The sequence below is a fragment of the Pleurodeles waltl genome, chromosome 8 (assembly GCF_031143425.1).
Source record: "Pleurodeles waltl isolate 20211129_DDA chromosome 8, aPleWal1.hap1.20221129, whole genome shotgun sequence".
Taxonomy (NCBI): domain Eukaryota; kingdom Metazoa; phylum Chordata; class Amphibia; order Caudata; family Salamandridae; genus Pleurodeles; species Pleurodeles waltl.
This window is the reverse complement of record NC_090447.1, coordinates 6,944,725-6,972,028: the sequence shown is the minus strand read 5'-3', so window position 1 is coordinate 6,972,028 and position 27,304 is coordinate 6,944,725. Positions and strand designations below refer to the sequence as shown.

General features: G+C 47.0%; 1 protein-coding gene across 1 annotated transcript; it reads right to left on the bottom strand.

The window, feature by feature from the left end:
• Positions 1 to 270: 270 nt before the first annotated feature.
• Positions 271 to 22,037, bottom strand: LOC138249660 (tyrosinase-like). The gene is made up of 5 exons (XM_069203620.1): positions 21,970 to 22,037; positions 16,507 to 17,326; positions 13,067 to 13,280; positions 11,542 to 11,683; positions 271 to 1,578 (listed from the first exon to the last, which is right to left on the bottom strand). The coding sequence occupies exons 2-5, from the start codon at positions 17,299 to 17,301 to the stop codon at positions 1,365 to 1,367; spliced, it is 1,365 nt and encodes a 454-aa protein (XP_069059721.1). The 5' UTR covers positions 17,302 to 17,326; positions 21,970 to 22,037; the 3' UTR covers positions 271 to 1,364.
• Between the last annotated feature and the right edge of the window lie 5,267 nt (positions 22,038 to 27,304).

The window sequence follows — 27,304 nt, the reverse complement described above, 5'->3', positions numbered from 1 at the left end:
TAATTCACAATATTTTAATAAAATTAAATCTAAGAGTTATATTGTGCTGTCATGCAGCTGTGTACATGGGAGTGCCTCATGTTACCTCTATGCATCTGTTCACATCTTCTGGTGACAAATGGCAGTCTGTCCTTTCCTCTCTCTCACTGACCTATCTAGATCCTACATGTGTCCAACATTCACAGAAGAAACTCTCAGAAAATGCAATGTGGTATGTGATGGGGGCTGGAAAGGAGGTAGACCAAAACAAAATAAAAAGCTGGAAAACCATTCATATTAGAAGTAGCCATTTATTGATTAAATTACTCATCCTTAATGCAGCAAGAAAGGTCATTCCCCCATACATAATAAATATACATATCAATGGGCACAAAAATCTAAATAATACAGTTAATACAATAACTTTACAGATGTTTACAGATGTTAGTTAATTGAAAAGACAAAAAGTGCAGGTTATGTGAATCAGTTTAGACATCACATTATATGACTTTACATGAGAAAGATGAACCATCAAGAGCTTGTGCAAAGGGCGGCGCTGAGCAGTGCCTTGTAAGGCTCAGTAAACCAGAATCATTTATGAGAAAAGCTGAGAGTGCATTGGCAATTTGTTCTTGCACATTGTAAAAGAGAACCCTCTGACAATGAGCTTGAAAGGTGGTGATGCTAGATCAGTGAAACATATACTTTAATGTACTGCAGTTCCTGCTGAAGATGGACGACTCTATGGCAACATCTGGAGAACCTCTGTGCCAAGGAGTCCTTGCTTCATCCTCAGTGCCATCTTGCATTCTAAAAAGGTCCTCTCCGGAGAGTGGGGAGGTGATGGAAGGGATGCTCAGTTACCAACTGGTGAAAGACAAATGTCCATGAAATAGAATGGGTGGATTGCTGAAGGAATGATTAGCAATCTGGAACTCATGTCTTTCTTAGGTAGAAGCGGGATCTGACGTAAGAGCAAATAGTGAGGTAGGTCTTTTTATCACAGTCCCTAGCAGAGAATCAGCAGAAAAAAGATCCATCAAGTGCATATCAAAAGAGAGCAGGAGTTCATGATATGTGGACATGTGAGTAATTGGCATGAGAGGGGTCTCCTGTTCTGCTTTCAGTAGGACTGTTGGCGGAAGGAACTACCAGTCCGCTGGTAGGAAACAATACATGGATTGGACAACAGTGGAGAAGACACTGCCAATCTTCAAACTGTGGGTATTATCCTCAACTTCTAACTCTCTAGATTAAATGTCCTGCTGTAGTCAAACCAACGCACAGCTTATTGTTAGATTTGTCCTGTGTTCCTATCACAAGTTCTTAAACAACCAGTACCTCCTCCGAGGATGCACGCCTGGATCTTCTTGTTTCAAACTGCCCTATGCTTGTTGTTTTGTGTTTGAAGAGTTACTGGATGGAGGATGGTAATCAGAATATTTGTATCCAAAAATTGCTGCTTGCCTCACATAGTCCTTGATCCTTACTGGTGGTATGGAGGGCACTATGTAATCATTTGGGCCATGTCCAAATATTTCGTTCTTGGGGTATTTTTCACTGGTGACATTGTATTTCACCAACCAGCGTTCGAATATTCTGCAGAAAGAAAAGATTGAGTTGTAAAAATGGCAAGTCACTCATTTGGATACATAATATTGAAATGGAGAAGAGGGATTTTTTGTTAAAGACTCAGACTGGGGGCCAATTATCTCTTACAACATTCGGCATGCAAGTCGGGGAACAAAGGAGTTGGTAGAGTTGGAATGGATAACAGTCTAGATTCTGATGCTAGGATATCTGAGATGAGTGCACAGAGAGCTCTGTTGTGGCAATGATTTGGAAATGAGGCTAGCTCTGGCTGTTAGAATGTACCAAACATCAGGGTAAGAGAATGTGGTGGCTTGACAGCGGGCATCTAGCTAGCCCCAGTTGTACACACTGAGTGGGGAATGGGAGGTATAAGAGACTGCATGGCTAATCCCCAGCTGTTCACATTGAGTTGTTAATGGGGGGTAAGAGACTGCATGGCTAATCCCCAGCTGTTCACATTGAGTTGTTAATGGGGGGGTAAGAGACTGCATGGCATTGTTAATGGGGGTGGGGGGGGGGTTAGATACTGCATGGCTAATCCCCAGCTGTACACATTGAGTTGTTAATGGGGGGGGGGTTAGAGACTGCATGGCTAATCCCCAGCTGTTCACATTGAGTTGTTAATGGGGGGGGGTTAGATACTGCATGGCTAATCCCCAGCTGTACACATTGAGTTGTTAATGGGGGTGGGGGTAGAGACTGCATGGCTAATCCCCAGCTGTTCACATTGAGTTGGAAATGTGGTGGTGAGACACTGGGCATCAGGCCAGCCCCATCTGTGCACCTTGAGTTCATAATGTGGTGAGAGACTGGGCATCTGGGTAGCCCCTGTTGTACACTAGCTCAGTTTGGGTTATGGTGGTTTTAATCCAGCTGGACTCATTACTATTAGTTTTTTTGATAAAAAAGTATTATACGTTTTTGAAAATATTAAATACTTTTTTTGTTAAATCCAACAAAAATATCTCATTCTAAGTATATGAGATACTAAAGCCTAAAAAGTCTCTCTCTTTCTCTCTCACTTTCGTTCTCTCTTTCTGTCTCTCTTTCAATTTCTCCCACTCACCTAGACATTTGCGCACTAACTCACAGACCCACTCAGACATTCATGCACCCACTCACAGACCCACTCAGACATTCATGCACCCACTCACAGACCCACTCAGACATTCATGCACCCACTCACAGACCCACTCACTCACACACCCACTCACAGACCTACTGACTTCCTCATGCACCCACTCACAGATCCAGCACACATTGAGGCACCCACTAAAACATTGATGAACCCACTCTCACGCTCAGACCGACAATCTGACAGCCACTCTCACCCCCAGATACACCCTCTCACACCTATTCTCATGCCCAGAGAAGCTTTGGCTAACTCCTGCTGTGCACGGCGAAAGGGCTGTGCACACCATGGGTTTGGGTGGTTAGTGGGTGTTGGCCGCAGGGTCTGGCTGCAGGCCAGGTCTTGCAGGCAGCCTTCCCTGCCCATGGGTGAAGGACGTGCACTGTTGGGTGCTTATAGGGGGTTGACCTGAGGACCTGGCCGGAGGCCACGCCCCGTGGCCAACCGCCACCGCGCATGACCTAAGGCCATGCGTTGCGGTGGTTGGATTAACGTATAGTGATTGAAATCACTATACTTTAAACATAGAAATTTACAGAAAAAAGCAAAGGTTACATGAATGTTATAGTTAGGAAATATAATTTAAAAAACCATAGAAATTACCTTAAAACAAACAGAGGTTCCATGGACATTATAGTAAGGCTCACATTTTAAACGTACCAAACCATAGAAATTCACCAGTTATAGTTAGAGTTACCTCAAGTAACTAAAACTCGTGCCCTAAGGTAACCATATCTCACATCCCTCACCATGCACAGTTTTTTTCGTCAAAACCTTTACTGCAAATATTACATTGATATTATCAATGATGCTATGAAAGATGGCATTAGTGCCGTAATTTGTTGGGTAAATTGCAGTGCATGGCGAGGACGCGAGTTATAGTTACCTTAGGGCACGAATTATAGTTACTTGAGGTAACCCTAACTACAACAGTTACATTTCTATGGTTTGTACATTTAAAATGGGAGACTAACTATAACTTCCCTGTAACCTTTAGTTTTTTAAGTGAGTTTCTATGTTTTTTTAAATTCTATTTTGTAACTATAACATCCCTGTTACCTTTGTTTTTTTAGTGAAGTTCTAATGTTTTTTTTAACAAATAGTAATTTTAATTGCTATACGTTAATCCAACCACTGCGCAGTGTGAGGCCAACCCCCTATAAGCATACAACTGTGCACATCCTTCAGCCTTGTACTGGGGAGGTTGCCCGCAAGACCTGGCCGGCAGCTTTACCCTGCAGCCAACGCTCCCCAACCACCTAAACCTATGCTGTGCACAGCCCATTCGCCGTGCTCAGCGGACGTTAGTCACAGCTTCTCTGGGTGTGAGAATAGGTGTGAGAGGGTGTATCTGGGGGTTTCAGTGGCTATCAGGTTGTCTGTCTGAGTGTGAGAGTGTGTTTTACTGGGTGCGTCAGTCTGTGTAAGGGTCTGTGAGTGGCTGGATAAGGTTGTCACTGGGTCTATAAGTGGGTGCGTGAGTGTCTGACTGGGTCTGTGAGTGGGTGCATGAGTGAGTGGGTCAGTGAATGGGTGCATAAGTGCCTAAGTGGATGTGTGAATGGGAGGAATTGATTGAAAGAGAGACAGAAAGAGAGAAAACATGTGAGAGAGAAAAAGAGAGTTTTTTCAGGCTTGATTATCTCATATACTTAGAATGAGATATTTTTGTTGGATTAACAAAAAATTTATTTAATACATTCAAAACAGTTTGTTTTTTTTATTTAAAAAAAATGAGCCCAACTGGACTCAAACCCCCATAGTTCTGCAACCTTTACACTGAGATATAAGGGCTTTCTTTTTTTTAGTTCTTTGTGTGTTTTGTTAAAAAAAAAAAATGTAGGCACCACAGGGGGAGCCCGCGGTCCCTACTTTTTTAAAAAACTTAAATCTTTATAATAAAGCTCTTTACAGGCTATGTGGGACCATGGAGGAGCCCTCAAGGGCACCCCACACGGTCCATAGATTATTTTTGTTCTTACAATGCCCTTACGGGCTACCTGGCACTGCGGTGGAAGCCATTAGGTTTCGCCCACTGTACCAATGCTTCAACAAGCTCGGCGCTGCTATGTTAGCAGCTGCACGCTTGCTGAAGCATTACATCTCTGTCCTCTGCAAGTGTGCAGGGGACAGAGATGAAACTTTGGATTTTGACAGCGGGACCTGCTTTAAAGCCAAGCCACAGAAAACAGCTATGTCCCGAGGATGAGCACCCCGGGACATAGCTAGAGCCAGCCTTAGGGGGTGGCAGTCCCCAGGGCCATCAGAGGCCCCTTGGGGGCCCCCTTCAATGTTTATATAGCCACAGGGAGGTGGTGGCCCCTAGGGCACGGGGTCCCATAGGGACCCCCTTTCTTTTTATAAACATTTGCACCGGGGGCTGTGGTCCCTGGGGAAGCAGGGGGTTGGGCCTCATGGCCCCCCCAACAAAAATATAGTGTTGTCCCAGGGGGGTGGTGGTCCCCGGGTCAGCAGGGGGTTCAAGCTCCCCGCTCCAAATAACGTGTTGCCCAGGGGAGGTGGTTGTCACCGGGGCATCTGGGGTCCACAGGGCCCCAGTGCATTAATTAAGAGATCACCCCAGGAAAGTAGTGGTCCCCGGGGCAGTGAGAGGGGGACAGGAGGCTCCCCGACTTTTGTTTTAAAGAAGCCCCCGGGACCTGGCCCACCTGGGGGCATTAGGCTAACAAAGCGTGGGAGCCCGCTCTTCCATTTTCTTTTTTTTTACAAGGTGATTCACGGATCCACTGCGTCTCCTCTTGTAAACTAAAAAAAAATGCTGAGTCCCAGGATGGGTGACAAAACTTCTGTTGTTGAATTATCAGCCAATCGGATCTCAGCACAAGATTGTTAGTGGTCGCAAATCCTTTGCATCCCTAGATATATAAATTTGTTTTCCCCTTAATTTCCCCAAAACTACTGAACGGAATTACACCAAACAAAAAAAGCACTGTTTCTGGACCAGAACCTACCTTTCTGCCAAATTTGGTGGAATTTCTTTCAGTAGTTTGTGTGCTATCGCTGTTTTAAAAATCCCTATGGAGAAATGAATAGGGAAAATGTGTTTTTGGACCCCCCTTTCTCCTCCTCCCCTCTGGACGGATCACACCAAATCCTTTCAGGCAGCAGCTGACGGAACTGGTAAATCTTTTTGGAAAGCTTTGTGAAGATTCGTCAAGCGGCGCCAAACATATAGGTAAGTCCCTGCAGACCCCTATAAGAACCCAGCCCTGCACAGCCCTCCCTTCCCAGGCTGATCTTGGCCTCAGTGACCTCTTCCCCCGGGGCCCAGCATAAATAGTTTGGGGTTTTTTGGGAGATGGCTGCATGCTCCCCTGCCCATTCTCAGCCCCGGGAACCCCATCCACTGGGGACCAGCATAAAGATTTAGGCCCTCATTATGAACTTGGCGGTCGAAAAATTTCCGCCACCAGCATGGCAGTCTCGACCACCACATAATTACCACAATGACCACAGTGGGGACCGCCACAGGCAGCCTGGCATAATTCTTCATCTGACAGGGCAGTGCTGCCCTCTGGATAAAGAACCCTTGTTCAGCCAGCCATTCACTGGCAGTTTCACCTGCCAGGAAAAGGCTGGCGGAAGGGGTGCTCCGAGGCCCCCCTGTGGGCCCCTGCACTTGGCATGGGCAGTGCAGGGGCCCCCATGCACAGCCCCGTTGCGCAGGTCACTTCCCGATTTACAGGCAGTGATCTACGCGATGGGTGCTGCTGCACCCGCTGCACTGTGTCATTGACTGAGCCGTCGGTAATCTCCTGGCCCAGCAATCCGCTGGGCCGGCTGGCGGAAACACTGTTTCTGCCCGCCGGCCCAGTGATATGCTGTTTATAGGGCGGCAGGGTGAAAAGGGGGCAGCAGGAATCCCGTCATGTTCATAATGACCCCCTTAATCTTTTGGAGGGGGAGGGCCATGCAGCCTACATCCCCAGGCCGATCAAAGCCCCGTGGACCCCATTCACCGGGGCCCAGACTATATATTTATTTTTTGAGGGGGGCAGGAGGGGGCTGCATGGCCACCCTTCTCAGGCCAGTCTTGGCCCCGGGGACCTCATCTCCACATCAATGTTTGATGTGAAGCTAAATACTTTACTGTGTTCTGTGTGCAATGCAAGCACCTTCCCAATTGAGTGGAGAGGAATTGTGGATTTCATTACAGAGGTTGGGTAGTTGTCTCAGCTGGCGCACCCTTCGTTTTGGGCACAAAGGCAGTGGGAAGTTTCAGCAATATATATATATACACACATCAACATATTTAAAAGCTGTTTACTTACCTGCAATGCACTTACATTTCCCACAATTTTTGTTTCTAAAAGGCCTCATTTGAAAATGCATAATCATAAAAAGTGTTGTTCTAAAAGACTTTCAATGTAAAGGCATTTTCGTTGTAAAGCCTTTCATGGAAAGGCTTCTTGTTTTCTAACCTTTGTGATAAAGGCTGTTTCCTGGTGGAGAGAGAGTGGGCATCTGGCTAGCCACATTTGTGCATATTGAGCTTGTAATGTGTGGGTAAGAGAAAAGATGGCTCACCCTAGCTGTACAAATTGAGTGGGGGATATGGTGGTGAGAGACTGGGCAGCTGTCTAGCCCCTGCAGTACTCATTGAGTTGGGGATGTGGTGGCGAGAGACTGGGCAGCTGTCTAGCCCCTGCAGTACTCACTGAGTGGGGGATGTAGTGGTAAGAGACTGGGCAGCTGTCTAGCCCCTGCAGTACTCATTGAGTGGGGGATGTGGTGGCGAGAGACTGGGCAGCTGTCTAGCCCCTGCAGTACTCAATGAGTGGGGGATGTGGTGGCAAGAAACTGGGCAGCTGTCTAGCCCTCGCAGTACTCATTGAGTGGGGGATGTGACGGCGAGAGACTGGGCATCTGTCTAGCCCCCGCAGTACTCATTGAGTGGGGGATGTGGCGGCGAGAGACTGGGCAACTGTCTAGCCCCGCAGTACTCACTGAGTGGGGGATGTGGCGGCGAGAGACTGGGCAGCTGTCTAGCCCCCGCAGTACTCACTGAGTGGGGGATGTGGCGGCGAGAGACTGGGCAGCTGTCTAGCCCCCGCAGTACTCACTGAGTGGGGGATGAGGCAGCGAGAGACTGGGCAGCTGTCTAGCCCCCGAAGTACTCACTGAGTGGGGGATGTGGTGGCGAGAGACAGGGCAGCTGTCTAGCTCCTGCAGTACTCATTGAGTGGGGAATGTAGTGGCGATGGAATGGACTCATGGGTAGCACTAGCTAGAGAATATGGGCCCTCATTATTACCTTGGCAGACGGCTACAGCCGCCCGCCAACATCTGACCGCCGGGCGGCCGCCAATGCAGACCCACCCCGCCGCTGTCATTATGAGATCCCCGCTGGGCCGGCGGGCGGAAAACTGGTTTCCGCCCGCCGGCCCAGCAGGGATCTCGGCCGCAACATAGGAGCTGGCTCCAAATGGAGCCGGCGGTGTTGCGGCCGTGCTACGGGTGCAGTTGCACCCGTCGCGCTTTTCACTGTCTGCATAGCAGACAGTGAAAAGCTGCATGGGGCCCTGTCAGGGGGCCCCTGCACTGCCAATGCCAGTGGCATGGGCAGTGCAGGGGCCCCCATGGGCCCTGCGACTCCCCGTACCAACAGCCTTTTCCTGACAGTTCAAACCGCCAGGAAAAGGCTGGCGGTCGGGGACTTGTAATTCCCTGGGCAGCGCTGCAAGCAGAGCTGCCCTGGCGGATTATAACCGCCGGGGCAAATTTGGTGGGAAACCGCCGGCCCCGGCGGTGCGACCGCGGCGCTACCACCGCGGTCGCAATCCCCTCTGAAGCACCGCCAGCCTGTTGGCGGTGCTTCAGCCAAAACAGCCCTGGCAGTCTTGGACCGCCAGGGTTGTAATGAGGGCCATAGTCTTATAGCCCTTCGTAGCGGACTATGGGGGTCATTCTGACCCTGGCGGTCCGAGACCGCCAGGGCCATTATGACTGAAAGCAACGCCAACAGGCTGGCGGTCGGTTTTCTGCCATTTCAGCCCCGGCTGGGATAATCCGGATTATGACCCCCTTACCGCCAGCCTGTTTCTGGCGGTTTTCACCGCCAGGAAGAGGCTGGCGGTAAGGGGTGTCCTGGGGCCCCTGGGGGTGTCCTGGGGCCCCTGGGGGCCCCTGCACTGCCCATGCCACTGGCATGGGCAGTGCAGGGGCCCCCTGACAGGGCCCCCGCCAGCTTTTCACTGTCTGCCTAGCATGACTGCACCCGTCGCACGGCCGCAACACCGCCGGCTCCATTCGGAGCCGGCTCCTGTGTTGCGGCCTCATTCCCGCTGGGCTGGCGGGCGCAAACTTGGTTTGCACCCGCCGGCCCAGCGGGAATGTTGGAATGGGGGCCGCGTGAGTGCGGCTGCATTGGCGGCCGCATGCCGGTTTCCGCCTGGCGGGCGGCGGTAGCCGGCCGCCAAGGTCGGAATGACCCCCTATATCGGCTATTAGAGGCCAGCTCGAGTGCTAACAAAGAAGCAGGACTTTAATATAGCCTTATAGCCTGCTGCTGGGGGCTATATTAGTTGATAAAAGCCATCAACATGAGCTATAGACCCAAACCACAGACGAGGGTCTATGGCAAGGGAGAGGGTCTTTAACAATGGTGTATGCCGAGGCAGAAGGGCTATAAAGCTATTAGAAGATGCAGCTCACTAAGGGTAGAATGTTCAAAATTAAAAAGGGAGAAACATGAAGACAAACATTGGAATGTGGAAGCTCCAGGATTATTCCAGGAATAATAAGCCTGAAACTACTCCATTGTCTTTAATGGAGCTCTCAACTTACCAATCTTTTAAATTCCAGTGTAGCTGCTATGGAGCCAGAAGGCTATTAAAACAATCCACTTTGTGAAGACAGAATGTCTGAATTAATAAACAATGTCAACTCAGAACCCGGGAGGGGGGCTGAAATGCCCCTGAGGCTCCGGAGCCTCTGTTTACATCTGTTGCTGTGATTGTTCAACAGATAACAGCCTTTCGGCTGGTCACAGCTGTTAGCTGTTGAACACTCACAGCAATAGTTATGAAAGAAGTCTGAAGTCAGCACTTGGTTCTCGCTGTTCTTGGCTAAACTGACTTCCTCCTTCAGCCTAGCCAGGGAGACCCAGGAGGTGAGCAGCATTTCCCCCTCAACTTCTTGTGAGGCTTCAATAACATTGTGAGCTATGGGGGGAGGGTACGGCTCCTGTGTTTGCCAGATGCAGAAGCTCTGCCCAGTCCGCATAGTTTGAGGAGGCAGGCAAAACAGAGAGGCAGAGGTTGTGTATTAGGACATTGTACTTTTGAAAACAGCTGGCCTATACCATTTCAAATGGGCTGCAGCTACTCCATTGTCTTCAAGGGAGCTCTCAACATGCCAATGTTCTAATACAGAACATATACGTTAAGATAAATCTGGCCGCAATCAATGGGACCTTTTACTATGTCTAGCTGATGGTACGTGCGCCACAGTCCAGCAGCTGCAATGTGGTGCCAATGCATTAGACATCACACAGGCCAGCTGTAGAATGCAGACCATGCATCATGAGGGTGCAGGTGGCAGATTGAACTTGTCACAATCTATATTAATTAGAATGCATTACATAAACCTGGAGGGTTACATTTGGACAGGGTATGAGCTGGCACATGATTAGCCATGACAGCTGTTTAGGTGTGGATGTGATTACTGACTTGACACTGAACTCTGGCAACTCACTTTATCTGGAGCTCCCAGAATGCCCAATAAGAAGATTTAATGGACCTTGCCTGCTGTATATTACATTTTTTATGCATTTCCTTGTGTTGGCTTTTGGACACCATGATGCTCTCATTATGAGACATTTGCATGGTCCACAGTGCCCCCCAAAATTTCAAGTATCATTTTCTGAAATCTAAGGATGTCCCCTAAAGGTCAGAGTGTACACAATATCTCTGTAACGGTTCTTGCTTTAGAAGCAAGAGGCAAGGTGGTTGAGCTGTGTCCTTGTGGTCCCCAACATTTAGGCCCAAATTCATGAAAAATGACGCACAACTAGGCAGTTGTGCGTCATTCCTTTTAGCGCGAGCTAACTCCATTCCATAGTACCATCCATGTGCCATATTTATAAAATAACAGAGGGAGGTGCTTAGGACTGGCTAGTGTCAAAGAAAATGCCACTAGCCGGGCCAAAATGGCGTTAGGGGAAAAGAGCTAGTGGGTCAAAAATTACTCTAGACTGGTATGCGGCAAAAATATTGCTGCAAGTCAGCCTAGCATCATTTTTCAACACACAAGAAACAAAAAAAATATTCCTGTCTAAGTGTAGACAAGAGTCATTACCACATACCCAATGGCCACCACTGGGGACCATTGGCCCCAGGGGATGCCCAACATACCCTGTGCAAGGCAGGGGGCCCCATGTAAGGGGCCCCCAGTGGCACACCACACACTTATAAAAAAACGTACCTGCAACTTACCTGTGATGGGCTGCCTCCTCCAGTAGTGCCCCTGTGGTGTGGGTGGTGGTGTTGCTGGGGGATGGTGTGGGCATCTTCGTGCCCATTCCATGGTGTTTCCCCATGGAAAAGTGCCTCACAGCCCCTAAACTCCTGGGCTGACCCAGTCATTAAATAATGGCGCTAAGCGGGTTTAGCACCATTATTTAGGTATGCCTCCCACCAATGCGTCGTTTCTGTGCTGGGAGTTAAATATGGCGCTAGATAGATATATAGGAGCCTTGGTGACTGTTTATCTCTCATAATTGTATCAAGGTTTTAATGCAGTAGCTGTAACATCTGTTTTTTTTTACACATAGATTATTCAGGCAGTTATTTTCTAAACTATAGATTGTGCCTTACTTGTCAATGAACCCGTGGTGCAAAAGGAAGATGGGGTCGTTGCTGGAGAGGGGGACCAGGCTCATCGTTCCGCCCATGTACATGTGGAACATGTTGTGCAGGCTCCGCCTCCTTACCTCACCGTTGGATGGATCAACAAAGCCTGTGAACAGAAAATGTGATGGACTATTTGATATGAGATGTTGAGGAACATATTAGAACACACTGACTCAAGAGGAGAAAGAAGGAGCAATAAATAAGACACTAGTATTTTTAACTAATTTGCTGTCCCGTACAGGCTCAGGGATGCTGTTCCCCTTATTTGATCCTAATTTATGCTACAAACACACTGCTTGATTTAAGTGGGCATTCTTGGATTTTAAGAATGTTCACCAATGGCCGCCAATGAAGGATCCTTCTTCTACTGAACACGGCTATTCAATGCAAATACTGGTGAGTATAAGGTATTGCCCTTGGGAGTAGCTGGAAGAGTGGGGATGATCGTGTGGACCATCAGTTAATATCTTTGTCAGTCCTTGCAATTGATTGTTTACTTCTGCTTCCATTATTGCACAATTTGAAGTATAAGATTGTGTATTTTGTAGCAGGGAGTGTAACATAATCTGTGTTTCTCACATGGGTGGTTATTGAGTTGGCGGCCCAAAAACTAGATCCTGTTTATCTTTTCTGCATCCTTCATCCCAACTCAGTACCAAATCAGTGCCGGGCCCCCTCACCTTCCCTTTGATAGCTCCACCAGTAGGCTTTAAGGAGAGCATTGAAGCATAGATTCAACCTCTGCAGCCAGTCAAGCTCCAGAGTGTCCTATGGTGCAGTTGAGAGTTCTTCTGCACTGGTTGTAGAACTAGGGGTGGGCAAACCTCACTGAATTTGACTCCACTGAATTATGAAGTTACATAGGTACACTATGAATTAGCACCTGGAGCATGTTATGCTCTGAAAAATCAGCACAAACAGCACCACGCAGCTTGCAAGAGGGTGCAGCTATTCAAGTAGATTTTGTTGCCGATCAAGTACATTTTCTGGTCAAGCTCCAGCATTCGGATTGTCAGTGGTCACATTTGCCTGTGACTACCCTGTTAGAAAAGTCTGTCCGGATGTCCTCCTAGTGACCAGAAATCATGCTAGGTGGCATCAAATCTCAAACATGCTCACAAACTTACCATTCTGGAGCTGCACTATGGAAAAAATTCCACCTTGTGGGTTTTGGTGGAATTTGACCAGAATTCCATGTTAGATGAGCCACCAAAATTCCACCAGTTCTGCCAGTGGAACAGAATATTTCCCCCATACTGGGAAATGTCTCCTCAGACATAGGTTCTAGGGTCAGCAGCTGGATGACATCCTGATATCTGAGGCACTTTCCATCCGTTCACCACATTCACTCTGTAGAAATCAGTAAATACTCAAACATCTGGATTCCAGCCACCTTCTCTATCTGTTCATCCTTTAATCAGCTATGTGAAAAAAGAAGAGATATTTCACACAAAAACAAGATATTTGTGAAACACCAAATTTCACCTACCTTCCAGACAGTTGCGGAAGCTGTGCTTGGAACTGATATTATACGGAGGAGTGTCGTAGTCCTTCCACTGTAGCACGTCTTCCACTTGCTGAGCAGAGGACAACTGGTTGTTGTTGGGGTCAGCACCAGGGTTCCTATGTATAGGCTCCATCCTGCACTTATCTTCTGCACCTATGCAATACTTATCAAGGTAGTTGAACCCGCTGCAGATACTCTGGAAATGGAATGGAAGAAGTGAGGTTAGAAACTCTATGGTGAGACTAGAGGATGGTATGTCTGAGGCAGCCCATGTCAGAATGGTGTTTACTCTACTGCATACCTCCTATACAATGCCGCCACCCAAAGATTGGTCACTGCAGACCTTTTGGTGATCTTAAAAGAAACAGGACCACAAAGTCCATAATTGTCTGATCAAGGGTCCTTGTGGACTTATTAAAATCATAGAGCAGAGGCATGTGCTTGCATGACCTTTGGCTTTGGTTTTAGTAGTGCCTTGAAGGCAGCCTCAGGACTCACAGACAGGAGAGCCATCATGTTCAGTTACACAGCAGAGATCTGTGTGAGTGTGAAATGAGATTCCTATGGATTTTTTGAGGTCAGGGATGTCTTCTTCCACACATTCAGTGACCTCCTTGAAAACCAGAGCCTAGTCACGTGATCTCACCCTGGCTGCCATTGCCTCCACTCACTGTGGGTGCTGCAGTCTGGTGCAGATGGAAAGACTGAAAGCCAATCATTTGGAATGGGGATGTAGATTGTAAAGGCCCCTGAGGACAATAAGATTATTGGATTGTGAGGGCACTGCTTAGGCATTAGCTTCTCTCAAGGCTGAGACTACACCCAAGAGTTAGAAAGGTTAGAATTATTCTGCTGCCTTTTGAGAAGCAGCAGAGCGGATGGATGGATGGATGGATGGATGGCTGGATAGATGGATAGAGGGATGGACGAACGTATGGACGAATGGATGGATGGATGGAGGGAGGGAGGGACAGACGGACGGATTGATGGATGGATGGACGGACGTATGGATGAACGGATGGATGAATGGATAGATGGAGGGAGGGAAGGAGGGACAGACGGACGGATGGATGTGGTTGGATGGAGAGCTGGTAATGATTAGACAAGAATGCAGCAGCAATGTGCAAAGAGGGACTGGAATCGGTTGAAAGACATGAACAGAGATTAAAAATAAGAGAGTAAAAGCTGAGAATCATCAGCACAGCGCTTAGCAAAGAGGTTAAAATAGGTAATGATCCCAGAGGGCAGAGACATGGATGGAGTACAAGAGGGTAAGTGACCCTAGGAATGTGGGGCTTTAAAGCAGCAGGGAAAGGAATCAGACAAACAATAGGGTGGAACAGGACAGTTACAAGAAGAAGGACTGGAAGAGAATAAAAAAAGAGCTGTGCAGTAAAGGCAAACAACAGGCAGAAAGAAGACCAGAGAGGTGAACTGCAGTAGGAATGGTAGGAATGTACATGAGAACACAAAGAAAAGAGGGTCTGGGGTGACGCGCAGACGGACTGTGGTTTGTGATGGCAAGACACAGGGTTTGTACACATCATCTGTGGCAGAGAAGGAATTGTATGGGAGCCAAGAAGGAATGAGAGCAGGTGATGCACAGTACATTCCAGAGAGAAATGGAAGAAATAAAGGTCACATACTCATACATTATGTTGCTTATGTGCTGAGAAAGAAACTCAATAGCCTTAGACCAATGTGCAGCAATGTGCAGCAAAGTGCAGCAATGTGCACCAATGTGCAACAATATGCAGCAATGTGCACCAATGTGCACCAATGATTACCAATGTGGAACAATGTGCAGCAATATGCAGCAACATGCAGCAATGTGCAGCAATGTGCAGCAATATGCAGCAATGTGCAGCACTATGCAGGGATGTGCACCAATGTGCACCAATGTGCAGCAATGTTTACCAATGTGCAGCAATGCGCACAAATGTGCACCAATGTGCGGCAATGTGCACGGAGCTGCACGTTCCTATTCATACTTCCCATCTTCAATCATCTTCAATCACAAGAATCATAAGATTCATTTTCTCATCATAATGCAGAGAAATAGTATTTAAAGTCAGAACAAGAGCCTTTCAGAGAAAGTGAAGCTTCAACCATTCAATCATTTGACGCTAGTGCAGCAAAGCGCCTCGATTTACGCTATTGGCCTAATGACCGCCATGGGCTCCATGTTGTAAATACAGCGCACCCATGGTGTCGTTAAGTGGGGCGACGCAAGAGAAGTGGCGCATCAGTTTCTCGTAAATATGGCCCTCTGTGTCAAAGGCGCACACGGGTGGCACTTGCTGACGTCATCAGAATGCTACTCGAAAGTACAGCGACATAAAGTGACCAGCGGCTGGCCTTGCTTCCCAGCAGGCTGTGGACTGAAAAAACTGAGCTTTGAGCAGGGACGTGAGCAAGATACACAGGAATCTCTGATTTTTAGCAAGACATTGATACTAATGTAGACATCAGAAAAGAAGGGGTTCAATCACAGCTCTCGTCCAAAGTTTGCCACCTAGTATCTTAAAATGGTGCCAACTTCATTGTAATTACATATAATGTTTTTATTTTACTTACTATAATGTTAGTATCTGATTTTTCAAATACTCTTCACTAAAATTGGTCTTTAACATATTCATAAACCTTTTCAAGATTATAGTGGGATTTCTTGTGTGTGCATCCTTCAGGGAAAGATGTCCCAGTAACTCCCAAACACAATGTATCCCTGAGAGTCTCTGCCAGGGTTTCATCTTTAGTGGATGGTCATTATCTCCTGGTATGTTGTGGGACAGGCAAAAGTGACAGTTGATTTGAACCTCTGCTTGCTGAAGGGCCAGTGAATATACTGGACCATGCTTACAGGGAGACCTGGAAATATGTCTCAGCAAATGGGGAGAGTAAGGAGATACCATCAGTTGTGGCTGACAGGGCTCTTGGGTGTGCCTACCAGTGACCCTCTTCCATCTTCTAACTCCTGGTGATGTGGGTCATGAAGGATATGGATACTTGGTTTGTGGTTTTAAATATGTTGGAGTCAGTGTTCCCCATGTAATGCCACAATCCACTGCCCCAGAGTAAAGGGCTTCGCATTAAAGGCAAAACACAGCAACTGTACGTGGTGAAGCTAGAGAGAGGCATGTGTATTTTCCTTTATGATACAGGTTAAGTTTCAAGAGATTCCTACTAATTAGCTCTTGGTCAAGAGGCACTTGTGTATTGCAGTGCAGGAGCACTGGGTTGAGTTCCCCACATGAACACCAGTGCAGAAAACCATCCCATTGTATGCACACATTGTTTTTCCCCACTTTGCACCCCCCTCTATTATACACCACTTCATCGCTTGCAGACCAGTACACACATTCCTGGGCACATACATTCATCATTGAAAGTTTATAAGCAAACAGGCAAAGTTGTGTATTTACCTTCCAGTTGCCAAAGTACGAAGAAGAAGTCAGCAAACCCTGGTTATCGCTCTTGCCCATCATGTCATCCGTGCAGATGCTGCAGGTCCTGCCCTCCATGCTCCAGTCGTAGTACGGAAGCGCAAAATCATAGTCGTGGGTCAGAATCTGTATTTCCCTCTCAAAGAAGAGGAGGTACCACCGATGCCAAGGAAGGAAGTTGGGGCCTTCATGAGCAAGGTTTATTACTCCATCAAAGAGATTATCCAGTAGGAATGAAGAAGAGGAATGAAAGTGCATCCAGGCAAAGACATCATAGACAGAGGCTTCTACGAAGCGGAAGGTGTTTCTGTCATATCTGTTGCCAGTAATGAGAATTTTATATCTTGCACTTGTTTTCAACTTTGCAAGGCTCAGGTAACTGAAAAATGTTAATCTCTCCTGACGTGAGAGCTCACGGATCTCTCTCCGGATGATGGTCTTCTTCTCAGTGCACTTGGCTCCACAGAGGCCAAACTTACATTCCCCACAGTCAAAGCCAGCGTAGTTCCCATTGCAGACACAAACACTGTCGTAGTACTCATGGGGCCAGTCTAAGCGGTCATCGTTCGGCTGAGTGTAGCTCCTCTTCTCTGAATACGTCTGATGCATGAACCTGCAGCGTCCTCTTCCTGAGGCTGCCCCACACATGCTGCCGTCCTTCCACTGGGGACAGCAGCGCCTGTCCTTCAGGGCCTGGGCAGTAGTGCAGGCCGTGGGGAACTGGCCCACGACCCCACAAAGGAACACAGAGAGCAGCACAAAAGAGGTCAGCATGGTTACCAGATATCTTTGGGTCTACCTGAGGAGGGAAAAAGAATTAATGAATTCAGTGTTACCCTGACAGGAAGGGCATGATTTAGAACAGCTTATGTGGGCACGGCAGAGGTCATTAGTGAAACAACAACATTGGTTTAAAAAATACAACTGTTGATGGGAGCCAGCCTCAGAGGAGCCTGGGTCTCCCACTTCTACCTGCTTTGACCAGAATCATTCCTCTGATTGGCTTGATGCCTATGTCTTTTGATCAAACACCATCTAATCTTTGTAAGTGTACATGGATCTGTGTGCCGAGAAATTGACATGAGGGGTCAAAATACAAAAGTGAAGGTTTTGGAGGATAAAATGAGTCAAGAGTCTGTATAAAGAGCCAGGAAGCCATCTAAGATGTGAAGACCCTGGTGAAAACCAGAAGGAGGAGCAAAGCTTCTCTACATGGAGCCCAGAAGTGGAAAGGAATAGTAAGGAAAATTGAGCACATTTAAATCTGCTCATTTCTGACTATACCTTTTTCTATGCTGTCCAGCATTGGTCATCTTCCATATGCTAGCATCTATTCCCTTGTTTAGGTTCCTACATTCAGATCCAATCCTCAGATCTGGAGTATCCACTTACTTGGAGCTCGAATCGGATCCTGTGATCTGCTTCTTTATCAGTATTCTCAAGCTCTTGTTTGCTGAAGTTAAAATGATCCCAAACCCCTTTTGAGCTGCATCTGTGGCACTCTGGGTACTCTGGGTCCCACCCTCAGACTAATCTCTTTGTTCATAGTAGAGATCACCACATGCTTGAGGCTGTGAGTATCTCAGACCCTCTCCAGTCTGTGTTCTCCAATCACTCCTCTGGAATCCCACTCTAAAGCTCCTCTGTTGGCCGAGACCGAAGATCCCCAGTTCTCTGATACCCTGAGACCCTTTGTAGTATGTACTCTCCTTTTCCCCCACACGCTGATGAGTGAAGTCCAACCTCTAGACTTGACTCCTCAACTCCATTGGACAGCTCCAACTTCTCCAGAGCTCTGATCACCTTTTCTCAGTCTAACCACTGCCTGTCTCAGTAAGTGTCTCTAACGTACTGTATATTTGTGAGCAAACCATTCCCTGGGATACTAAGAGTGTATTTACTGAGTATTTGGTCAGCACAACAAATACCGCAGACTCAGCCCTGCTCAAGGCCTTCCTAGTCTGCGCATATAAAATCAATGTGGCACATATTGGTTGGGTTGTGTTTCTTTGGATGAGAGAATGTTGCTTACGGAAGCTGGGACTGCATCTCACAACTCCTAGTTTCACACTCAGAACTCAGACAAGATCATCCCTCAATGCAGGTCAGGCTCCTGCCACTGGCAAAATGTTGAAAACTAAATATATTTTTCATGTCAACTATTCTTATTGTGTTCAAATTTCCACACTACTACATGTTCCCAGCTTGGAGTGCATGCGCTTGCTACAACCTAAATGGGGCTCCTTCCTCTCCAGGGTTCATCCTGATGGGATGCAGGAGATTCCTATTTGTGGGGGCAGAGATGAGTGGCATGCTCAAGTACATGACGTGCTGCGATGTGGAGGGATGAAGAGACGTGGATGATCTCTACCGTCCACTGTCACCATTGAGAGGGTCTTCACTACGCTCTTCTGGAAGGGGTGTAAGATGGTAGGGGGTACAATAAATAATGCACCCAGCATTCCATCAAATCACCGGAGGCACAAGAGTGACAGATTCATTATAGGTTTATTATAATTACAGGTTTTTGTGTCAGGCATGAAAGCTTTTGCTAGAACACTGGCTGCTAGATTACTAATGCACACAGTTGGCTTCTTGCTGTCTTCAGCTTCCCAGCTCTCATTGTATAACCTTGCCCTCATGCCCCTATGCAGCTTCTAAGCTAACACTAAACAGTGTATATGCCCAAGACCCTGGTGAAAGTAGGCCCTGGAAGGAGGTGGTGAAAAACAAGTGTGCAGGGGACCACGTGGCTGCTGAGAAGGTTCCCTTCCGCACTGGGGCATCCCATAGCAGTCACCAGCAGGTACATGGATGCAGAGATGAGTCTACGGCCTATCAGGCACAGGATAAGGCATGCCCTGACATACAGGAGGACCGCCAAGACAGTGCTTTAGGCAGACTACAAAGCACCTCATTAGAAGGATGCCATTAGGACCCTGCCAGAGACATGTTTCAACCATAGTGTATCCAACTTTGTATGATTTCCACGGGGCGGTGTATTGATAACACGAAAACAAAGGGCCGAACACCTTCTTAATATACATCTACAATGGCTCTGTCACATCCATCATGTTTGTGACTGATTATCTCATCCACCAAACTCTAAGTAAGGCTTTGTGTCCCAGATCCTTAGAAAGCACACATGAAAACACTCCTTTTGTAGAAAGAGAAACCCACTCATAGACAGTATGTACTCTCACTGCTATGGACACCTCTAAAGGCTTGAGTCTGCATTAACTTTTCTTGGACCAACACAAACAAATATACACAAGTTCATGGAATGCCACAGATGCCTTTTTGTGGTGGCTCTAAGCAGCACACAGAGCCCATGGGCATACGTCTGTTATGGGAGAAGGAAGGCCCTGGGTAGATGTAGGCCCCAGACTCTGACTGGGATTTCTAGAGATGTAAGGGTGAGAGAGGAGCAGCTCTGAGATTGTGGACCTAAGGCTCTCGTGCCACTGCCTGGCTACAACCCATGACTCAAACAAGGGACATTCTTCCCTGTGTGATGCAAAGTGCCTGACATGGTCCCTTCATACCATGGGCCTGGAGGAACTGGTAACAGAAGCAAGAATAGTGGGTTGATGAATTGTAATACTGTGGCCACAGGAAACGGGTGAAGGAAATGTTCAAGAGAAATACAATTTTCATTACATGGGTTGATCAAGCAGGAAAAAGGGATAAGGAAGAAGGGAAAGGAGAGCCTGGCAGCCCTCATCCATGGTCAAGCACGCTCACCAATTTAAGATCTGGGCAGGAAATGTGGGTCTGTAAAGGAGGTTTTGCAATAATGAGAGAAGTTAAAACCAAAAGGATTTGAGTAACTTGTTTAGAAGTTGTAGGAAGGTTTGATTCAATGTAGTTTGCATGAGAGGGAACCCATAGTGTGCCCATTGCTGATGGGAGGATGAGGTGCTTTAATAATGAACCAAAGCCACATCTGTGAGCTTTCTACTCTCATGGGAAGGCGGGAAGCATGGATACCATCCAAACTATGCCAGGCATGCAGGACATGTGCCATGCTCTGAAAGCTATAATTGAAAGTGATTTTTTCCCATGTACCTTGGCACTGATGGCACTCTAAGCAGTGTGTGCACAGAAGGCATGCAAGTCACATGCTGCCCTTCCTCGGGGGCAGAAGCAGCTGAGGAGGATAGCATCAGGTTCTCTTTTGCCCCCACCAATGCCTGGCACATACCTCTTGCTTGGCACAGTGAGGTGTGTGCAGATTATCTGATAAACAAGCAGCAGCATGCCCAGCACAGCAGGTGCACAAAGGATGGCATAGTGTGCCAGTGCCCCAGGACAGAGTCAGCAGGAGCACTACAGGTGACCAAAGCTGCTAAGCATATTCTATGAAGCAGTCTAGGGTGTTGCCAGCAGAGCAGGACAATTCTCAGGGTAAATGAGGAATTAACAGAAACACAAGTTACAGCAACAGCTCCACTGAGCAGGCAGCACTGTCTCCAATGTGTGAAGACAATACACAAACTCTGGAGCACACAATCTACCACCAAACCAGAGACCTGTGGGAAACACAGAAAACTAAGGGAAGATGTCACCCCATCAGGATTACACAGCGAGCTCTGGAGTGGATCATGGAACCTCTGAACTATACTTGCCACTTCTATGTACAATGTGGCTGATCAAGGAGGGCTCACAGGGTCACAGAAGTAATTCTAACATTTCAACTACGAAGTTCCCTTCCAGACACTGTGTTTTACTCTCTTGTGCAGGTGTCTCGGCTTCTAGAAAAGAGAGGGGGGGGGTATGGTAGCGAGAGAGGGATGCGGGAGAGAGAGAGAGATTGTGTGTGTGTGCATGTGTGCGTTTGTGCGTGCGTGTGTATGTGTGTGTGTGTGTATGCATGCACACACATGTATGTAGGTACACAAGTGTGCATTTATGTTTAACAGTGTGTTCATGCATAAGTGGTTATGTGTTCTGGGTGACATGAAATTGTTTTTTCTAAATTTTCTTAAAGTGAGCAGGTTAAAACATTTAGAAAAATATGAGCAGTAGGAATTCAAAGGTGGTGGTTGGTCACTCTCAAAGGAAGGTGTGAGGCTGACATAGGCAGACAGTTAAATATGAATACTGCAAAGCCTGGACTCTGTCTGGCGGAAACAACTAGCAAGCAGATGAGGCCGTCCCTAGGTTCATATACAAGAGGGGTGGTCTAGCTTAGATGAGTACAGTATGACAAAGTACCCCCTTCAGGTATGGACCTCCAAAACTACCTGTAGATGTTGACACGTCTTCATAGTGATCTCTACTTTAGCAGATCAGAGGCTAAAACAATGCCTCTGTGACCTTGAGCTCAATCTCAGAAATGGATTGCACAATGGACCTTCCAGTATACACACCAGACACCACTGCACTCCAGGATCTAGCATCCCGGTCACTGGAAAAACAGAATCCTCTCCTGTACTGTACCTCTGTGCTCAGGCGGAGCTTTCCGAAGCTGATGAAGGTCCACCTCCTCACTCTCCAACCTTCTTCAGCAGGTGCTGGGAGTCTGCAAATGGACACATATTTATAGGGCCTGCACATCATGAGAAACTGGTCCCCAAGAATGGGGTGGGACCAGCTTTCCTCCAGGAAGTTGTGTCAGAGCAACAGGGGAGGAAGCAGCCTGCAGGCAGGCTGTGTGAGTGTAGCAAACACCAGATTTCACAAGAGTGGGAAAGGCAGTATGAGCAGCACTGATTCACCATCAGGTTAATTTAGGAACACCATGATCTATATTTAGCTTAGGTGAGCTATGTATGGAAAGCAAACGTATACATTCCATTCTCACTGCCAGCAGCACTTTTACATAACAGTTGAAAAATTCCACAAGCAAGGCACATTCCTCAGAGTCCTGATAGATAATCACATTCCCATACTGGAAATGCAGATTAAGATATACACCCAATATTTGCAATTGCATTTTTGGGATAAGTCATTAGGGATGACAGATTGGACCGTCTCAATCCAATGAGTTACCCTTTCCAGCACTAGGAGGCAGCAATACATATTTCAGTGTAGTGCCTAGCAGTGATCCAGAAACCTTGCATTGTACAGAAGGAGGTTGTGAGGCTCAACACCTCTGCAGATTGGACATGCCCAGGGCTGCACAGTAGCGGCTGTCCTGCCATTACCTCAGGAAGGGTATGTGCCTTCCAGGCTGCCTTCAGCCAGTGGGCATCTGTGTTTTATTCCTCCTCTGACACTGGGATGTTCGACAGACGTACATGAGCTGGAGATGGCGGTTTCAGGGATCTCACATCTGGAAAGTAAATAATTCACATCTAAAGTGTATCTTACAGACAACTGTGGTCCGAACAGATGCAGCTGTTCCTCATCCAGGCGCCAGGAGTGCAGCAGCCCACAGGGAAAATCAGATTAATTGGAACTGGCAGTAAATTTATCTTGGAAACAGGAGGGGGAGTTAAGAGTAAGTACTCAGGTATGTATTTAAGGTACACTAGTACTCTTGGTAGGTTGTCAAAGTACACTAGTACCTTAGATAGGTAGTCAAGTTACATTAGTATCCTGAGTAGGCAGTCAAGGTACACTAGTACTTTAGGTAGGTAGTCAAGGTACACTAGTACTCTAGGAAGGCAGTCAAGGTACACTAGTTATTTAGGTGTGGTAGTTGAGATACACTAGTACTCTAGGGAGGTAGTTAAGGTACACTGGCACTCTATGTAGGTAGCCAAGGTACACTAGCACTCTAGGTAGGTGGTTAAGGTACACTAGTATGCTAGGTGGGTAGTCAAGGTACACAAATACTCCAGATACGTAGGCAAGGTACACTAGTACTCTAGGTAGGTAGTCAAGGTACATTAGTACCCTATATAGGTAGTCAAGGTACACTAGAAATGTAGTTGGTAGTCAAGGTACACTAGTACTCGAGGTAGGGAGTCAAGGTAAACTAGGACCACAGATAGATAGGCAAGGTACACTAGTACTCTAGTAGGCAGTCAAGGTACACTAGTATGTTAGGTGGGTAGTTGAGTTACACTAGTTGTCTAGGTAGGTAGTTAAGGTACATTGGTACTCTATGTATGTATCCAAGGTACACTAGTACTGTAGGTGGGTAGTCAAGGTACACTAATACCCTAGGTAGGTAGTCAGGGTACACTAGTACTCTAGGCAGGTAGTCAAGGTAGACTAGTACTCCTGATAGGTAGGCAAGGTACACTAGTACTCTAGGTAGGTAGTCAAAGTATACTAGTACTCTAGGTAGGTAGTTAAGATACACTAGTACCCTATGTTGGAAGTAATGGTATACTAGTAATCTAGGTAGGTAGTTTAGGTACATTAGCCCACAATGCGTAGCAGAGAATACAGACAGACGTCCCATGAACCTTCTGCTACAGCCAACCTGAAAAAGGTCTACAACTGGAATTTAGTTATGCCAATAATGTTCAGGTTATAGATGAGTCCTCCTCACCACTGACCCAGACCCAGCACAAACAAAACAGCTGGACTGGTATTTTTAGGGGGATTTATTACAGGCAAACCTAGTGCATAATACATGTGAACTGTTAGAAATGGGGTCTCTAGTTGGCAGCGGTATACACCTTTGTCCAAATAGGATCACAATCTTAGCCAGGATAAGTCACACACAATTCAAATTATCCTGTGCCCACCCTCTGGTAGCTTGGCACTGAACAGCTTAACTTAGAAGGCAATGTGTAAAGTATTTGTGCATTAAATCATGTAATAACACAGTGAGAACACCACAGAAAGACACCACACAGATTCAGAAAAATATAGGATATTTATCTGATTAAATGCAGTTCAAAACGATCAAGATTTGATAAGTACAAGTTGAAATATCATTTTTGAATTGATAAAAAGAGTCTTTAGTTCTTAAAATTAACAATGGTCTCTTGCAAGCACAAAATACCTGGTTTGCGTCAATATTACACACATGAAGCCCGCAGAGGAGGAGATGCGTGGAAAATGATCGGTGTGTGTCAGAATTCCAGGCGCACACAGATCATGCGTTGATTCCTTTCCACGTGGCAAGGGCTTTGTGTTGAATTCCGGCACGCAGGCTTGAATGCTCTTTGCAATGCGGGGTCTTTTCACACCCAGGGACAATGCATGGAAATCCTATGCATGCTGGATGAAGTCACAGATGCTGCGTCGATCCAGTGGTTGATGCGGGGAAGTTTCTAACGCACGGCTGGCGCTGCGTCGATTTCTCTCGCACGAAGTCAGGATGTGTTGTTCCGGCTCGGCGATGCGTCAATCCGGTGGACTGTGCGTCAAAGGTCCATTCGCAACACTGGTGCTGCGTCAATCTCCACTCGGGAAGCCCGGCTGCATCATTCTGGTTCGGCAATGCAGTGATTTTCTCACTGCTGGGCAGGCTGTGGGTCGATTCTGGCAGGCTGTGCGTTGATTTTCGCCACACAAGGAGTTTCTTTGCAGAGATGAAGTCTTTTTTGGCCCTGAGACTTCAGGAAACAGGAGGCAAGCTCAATCCAAGCCCTTGGAGAGCACTTCTCAGCAGAGCCAGAGGCCAGCATTGCAGCAGGGCAACAGCAAGGCAGCAGCCCTTTACAGCAAAGCAGTCCAAGTGAGTCCTTTGGGCAGCCAGGCAGCTTCTTGTGGTAGGTTGCAGGTTCTGGTGCAGAGTGTATGTCCCAAGAAGTGTCAGAGTTGAGAGGGTAAGAGACCCAGTTTATATACCCAAATGTGACTTTGAAGTGGGGGAGACTTCAAAGAGTGGCTTAGAAGTACACAAGGTCCCCTCGTGTCTGCCAGGGTCGCAGTAGGGGATTAGGCAGTCCATTGTGTGAGGGCAGGCCACTTTCCTTTGAAATGTGTCAGGCCCTCCACCCTTCCGGCCGAGGAAGACCCATTCAGTTTTCAGATGTGCTCAGGTGTGACTGAGCATCCTGTGTTTGTGGTTGTCTGGGTGAAATGCACAAGGGAGCTGTCAACCAGCCCAACCAAACGTGGATATGAGACATGCTGTAAGGCACAGAAGGATTTTAAGTGCAGAGAAATGCTCACTTTCTAAAAGTGCCATTTCTAAAATAGTAATATTAAATCCAACCTCACCAATCAGCAGGATTTTGTATTTACCAATCGGGCCATACTAAATATGACCTGTTTACCCTTTTCTAATCAGAATCCACCACTCAAACAGTTTATGAGGATAGCCCTAATGTTAGCGTATAAAAGGAGCAGGCCTCACAGCAGTGGAAAACGAAATTAGGAGTTTTCCACTACCAGGATATATAAAACACACAGATATATGTCCTGCCTTTTACCTACACAGCACCCTGCCCTATGGGTTACCTAGGGCCTACCTCAGGGGTGACTTATATGTAGGAAAAGGGGAGTTTAAGGCTTGGCAAGTATTTTTACATGCCTAGTCGAAGTGGCAGTGAAACTGCACACACAGGCCTTTGAATGGCAGGCCTGAGACATGGTTAAGGGGCTACTTATGTGGGTGGCACAACCAGTTCTGCAGGCCCATTAGCAGCATTCAATCTAAAGGCCCTAGGCACATGTAGTACACTTTACTAGGGACTTACACATATGCCAATTGGTTTTAGGGAGAGAGCATATGCACTTTAGCACTGATTAGCAGTGGTAAAGTGCGCAGAGTTCTAAAGCCAGAAAAAAAGTGTCCAAAAAATGGAGGGAGGAATGCAAAAAGTAAGGGGTGACCATGCTAAGGCTGTCAGGTGTAACATAAACAAATTGTGCAAATATGACATTTGCAGCAGCAATAACAAAAATAACAAAAATAAAGCACATGTGCAATAATAGAAGAACTTAGAGGACATTGGATGGCCTTTCTTTCTCCAGACCTGACCCCAAGGAAAGCTGTCCTGTGCTTGCACAGGTCACACACTGCTGTCTGAAGTAGTGCTTAATTTGTAAATAAAAACGTGCTGGTGTCCAAAGCTCTCCTTTCAAACATGTGGCATTTAAATGTGCAAGCACAGACTATCAAGGCATCTTGGGCCTCTTTAATCCATTCACTGCCACTCCCTGCCCCTTCGGGTCGCTCTTGCATCTTTCTGCTTTCTCGCTTTGTGACGCTTTTTCATTTTTTTCTTTCTCTGCCTTTCCCATATGTGTCTTTTGCCCACAGTAAGGGGCATATTTATACTTTGTTTGCGCCGTTTTAGCATCATATTTTTGATGCCAAAACATTGCAAACAACTCCATATTTATATTTTGATGCTAGGCCCGTCTACCATAAAAATATTGGACTTATCATCATTTTTTGGATGTGTGAACCCACCTTGCGTCAATGATATCCAAGGTAGGTGCTTCCATCCAAAAAATTACGCTAAGCCCTTAGCGCGATATTTATCCCCCAATGCAAAAATGATGAACGAGTGGGAAGTGGACCCAAATAATGACGCAAAGCTCGCTTAACATCATTATTTAACGCCTGGGTCTGACCAGGTGTTGAGGTACGTGTAGACCCATTTCCATGGCCAAACCCCATAAAATGGGCCCACAGGTGCCCACCACGAACCTCAGGAACACCCCCACCCACACCAGAGGGACGCCAAAGGATGGGGACCCCATCCTGGGTAAGTATGGGTAGGTATCACATTTTTTTTTCTGTGCCATTGGGGGCCCCTTACATGGTCCTCCCTGCATGGCACTGGGTCTAATGGCCAATATGGCCATTGGGGTGGTGGGCATGACTCCTGTCTTTACTAAGACAGGAGTAATTTTTGGGTGGTATTGCATCATGTTGTGATGCTAAGCTGGTTAATGCCATATATATTGCATTAAC

Bases quoted from the DNA above. Each gene is read 5' to 3' on its own strand.
- LOC138249660 (XM_069203620.1), bottom strand. From the start codon at position 17,301: ATGCTGACCTCTTTTGTGCTGCTCTCTGTGTTCCTTTGTGGGGTCGTG. The intron at 13,281-16,506 runs GTAAATACACAA...TTCCATTTCCAG, and splicing joins CGTACTTTGGCAACTGGAAG to AGTATCTGCAGCGGGTTCAA. The intron at 11,684-13,066 runs GTAGGTGAAATT...TTCTGTTCACAG, and splicing joins CTTCCGCAACTGTCTGGAAG to GCTTTGTTGATCCATCCAAC.